The 3,440-nt window shown below is 55.5% G+C and overlaps 1 protein-coding gene across 1 annotated transcript in view; it reads left to right on the top strand.

Moving 5' to 3' along the window:
• Nucleotides 1-862: 862 nt before the first annotated feature.
• The window catches only part of LOC106820777 (dystonin-like), a gene marked incomplete at its 3' end in the record, with an annotated part of 16,946 nt that continues 14,368 nt past the window's right edge, over nt 863-3,440 (top strand). The window contains exons 1-4 of the mRNA XM_014825348.1: nt 863-988; nt 1,474-1,662; nt 2,552-2,671; nt 3,117-3,317. Of these exons, the coding sequence (XP_014680834.1) occupies nt 1,597-1,662; nt 2,552-2,671; nt 3,117-3,317 (387 nt within the window). The remainder of the gene's footprint in view (nt 989-1,473; nt 1,663-2,551; nt 2,672-3,116; nt 3,318-3,440) is intronic.

The following is a 3,440-nucleotide window of genomic DNA, read 5'->3' as shown; positions in this document are numbered from 1 at the left end:
TATACACTCGCTCACCTTGTCCTGCTGCAGCTGCGCCGCTGTGTCCGCGCGAGTAGTCGGCAGCTCACCAGAGGGCAGTGCCGCCTTCTTCTCGTCGATCCACGTCAGCACCGCCTGCAGCTCCTCCAGGTGGCGTGCAGCTCGAGCGCCGTTGCGAGTCAGCTTCCGCCTGGCGGTCGGCGAGGCGGCGTCCGATCATCTCGTATCTGTGGTTGACGTCGCACAGCTGTCTCGCGTCCGCGCTCATTTCCGCTGTCGAGCCGTGCGGCGATGAGGTGATTCGACCGCTCGCGGCTCCAGATCGCCGCTCGAGGCGCTCGAGCGAGGACTAACGACCGGCGCCGCCGAGACTGCGGGTCGTCTCGCGCACCGAGACGCGTCTCACGTCGAGCTCGGCGCGAATAAACGGCTGTTGAGGCGAGTCCGACTCGAGGGCGCGTCCTCGGCGTGTTCGCCGCCGACGCGCCGGTCTCGGCCGCCTGCGCCGCGCAGCGTTCGTCGTGCGCGGCGACGGGAGGCATCGCGCGCGAGGGCGCCGTGCTCGGCGGCTCCGTCTTCCCACGCGGCGTGCTCTCGCAGGAGCGCGTCGTAGGTCGTCACGGCGACCCGCGCCGACGGCCGCGCCGGATCCGCCTCGCGACTTAACTTAATTATCTAAAGTTAGCTCAGATATAACAATAACTCGGGTATAAGCTAACAATAGCTAAGACAAAGGTTAGCTTTGCTTCACGTTATGCTGCATAGAGTAGACACTCTATACACTAGCACAATATTAGCAGCACATGGGAATCAGTGACGAACTTGAAACCCCCCCTCGTCCTCGCATCACTGTCTCATCTCCCGTCTCCATCTCTGCAGAGCTTCTTCGATCAGGTGCTGCAGCAGCAGCTCAAGGTCGATGAGTTGAAGGGCAAGGTCGCGGACCTTGCCGAGAGGAAACCCTCGTCGCCGGGCGTCGAAGGAATCTGGCAGCAGCTGGAGAATCTCGGTGAGCAGACGGCGTCGTCGTCACCATGGTTACTTCCCTGTATTTGTAATTTGTAAAAAGTACTGAAGGTTAATTAGGGTGATTGGTGTTGATAAGCATCGGCGAAATCCGTGCACGAGTGCTTTTGCGTTAACGGCCCTCCGCGAGCATTCCTGCGTGTTGACGACAATTGTTTTCCTGCATTGTATACGTATTTTTATACGTATTTTTGTGTGAGCACCCCTGCACATTGACGTACACGTTGACGACGATTGTTTTCCTGCATTGTATACGTATTTGTAGACGTCTACGTATTTTTATACGTATTTGTATACGTATACGTATTTGTATACGTATACGTATACGTATTTTTATACGTATTTGTATACGTATACGAATTTTTATACGTATTTGTATACGTATACGTATACGTATTTTTATACGTATTTTTGTGTGAGCACCCCCGCGCATTGACGCACACGTTGACGACGATTGTTTTCCTGCAGATGAGAAGTGGCAGGAGCTGCGTGCTCCGTGTGAGGAGCGTGTGCGATCTCTCGAGGCGCTGAAGGCGTTCCAGCAGACGCCATGACGGGCTGCAGGCGTGGCTGACACAGAAGGACAAGCTGATGAGCGTGCTCGGACCGATCGCCACCGAACCCGGCATGCTCAACAACCAGACGCAGCAAGTCAAGGTGCGTGCGACCTCACAACCCGAGAGACACGTGCCCGCTAGTTATGCGTGACCATGTCACGCGTGACCTGGCTGACACACGCAGCGCGCGTGCACCCATGACACTGGCGATGAACTGTGACACACGCCGGCGCGTGGCGCTCCATGACACCGTGCGCCGAGTTGACCTGTGACACACGCCGGCGCGTGCGCGCCAGGACACGTGCGCGAGTGACCCTGTGACACACGGCCGGCGGCGCTGGCGCCCATGACTTCGGTTGCGCGAGTGACCTGTGAACACGCCGAGCGCGTGGCCCCATGACACCGTGCGTTGGAGTGGACCTGTGACACACGCCGGCGCAGTGGGCACCAATGCACTCGCGTGTACGCGAGTGACCGGTGGGACAAACGCGGCGCGTGGCCACCCATGAACGTTCCTATCGTGTGCTGCGAGTGACCTGTGACACACGCGGCGCGTGGCACCCATGACACGTCACGCGTGACCTGTGACACACGTGGCGCGTGGCACCTGTGACACGTGCGCGAGTGACCTGTGATGCATGACGTGTGACGCATGACCCCTGACACGCGTGACATACAACAATAGATGCTCAAAGTGTCACTGGACTTGTTCACACTCGTAGACCGTTTACAGAAACGAGGCTAAGATTTACGTAGATTACGTTTATCTTCTTGTACCCAGTGTATATGTCTGGTCTATGAAAAAAGTTCAAGATTTTCTTTTTCTTACATTCTAAATGTCAAAATAACCCAAAAATTTAAAGGTTTTTTTATGATTTTTCCAAGATTTTGCCAAAGAGTAAGGACACCTATCCTTTAATGTTAAGAAAAATGTAAATGGTGTGTCTGATGAAGGGGCCTTGACATGCGCGTGCTTTGCGTTACTATAGGTTCTCCAGGATGACTTCAAGGACTGGGATGCACAGCTGCAGCAGCTGAACGAGTCAGGAGAGACAGTGCTAGACAAGCTGCAGGCCGGCAGTCCCGAGGCCCTCCTCATCGCAGACCAGGTTAGACTGCCGCCCTTCGAATTATAGCGCATGTTGCCGCGTGTAACCCGTCTGCTACGTGGTCCCGTCTAAGCCACGAGTTATGCTGGTGGTGGTGCGTGCGGCCCAGTGTTGTGATCGTAGTAGTGAGAACGTGCGATCAACAAAATGGCTGATCTCTATCCAGTTTTTTCTTTGTCCTACGCTTGCGTGTGCAAGACAGCAGGAGTGATATTCGATCATATTACATATGTGTGTATGCCATAGTAAATGTTACATGTAGTAGGCATACCAATGCACACTTATATAGCTATAGACTCCACACAGCTATAGACTCCAAATTAAACGTGTGGCTTTGCCCCTGCACGTCGCAATGTTGGTAGTCTGGGTTTTTCTGATCCAATGGGAGAGATGCTGTGCTGGGATTGACGTAGTCATGGTTACTGATCCCGTGGGATGCTTCCAGATGGCCGCCATCAACCAGCACTGGGACGACGTTCAGGGCCGGCTCGACGAGCGAGACCAGCTGCTCGATGGCGCCCTCGTGGCAAGCACGGACTTCCACGAGAGCGTGTCGGCGCTGCACGACTGGCTGAACGCGGTGGAGGTGCGGCTGGAGGAGGGAGAGGCGACAGACGACACTGCCCAGCAGCTCGCAATGCTCAAGGTAATGGCCGCCGTGCAGGCGAGCAGACGCAGGCGGAGGTTGGCGCCACCTGGTGTGCGCTACGTTAGGTGCTGCGGCGTTTTTTTGACGTTTTGCTTTTTTTTAGTTTGCGGCAGAAAATCG

Source organism: Priapulus caudatus, unplaced genomic scaffold, assembly GCF_000485595.1.
Source record: "Priapulus caudatus unplaced genomic scaffold, Priapulus_caudatus-5.0.1 Scaffold47, whole genome shotgun sequence".
Lineage (NCBI taxonomy): Eukaryota > Metazoa > Priapulida > Priapulimorpha > Priapulimorphida > Priapulidae > Priapulus > Priapulus caudatus.
The sequence above is the reverse complement of the archived record's forward strand: the minus strand, read 5'-3'. Positions and strand labels throughout refer to the sequence as shown.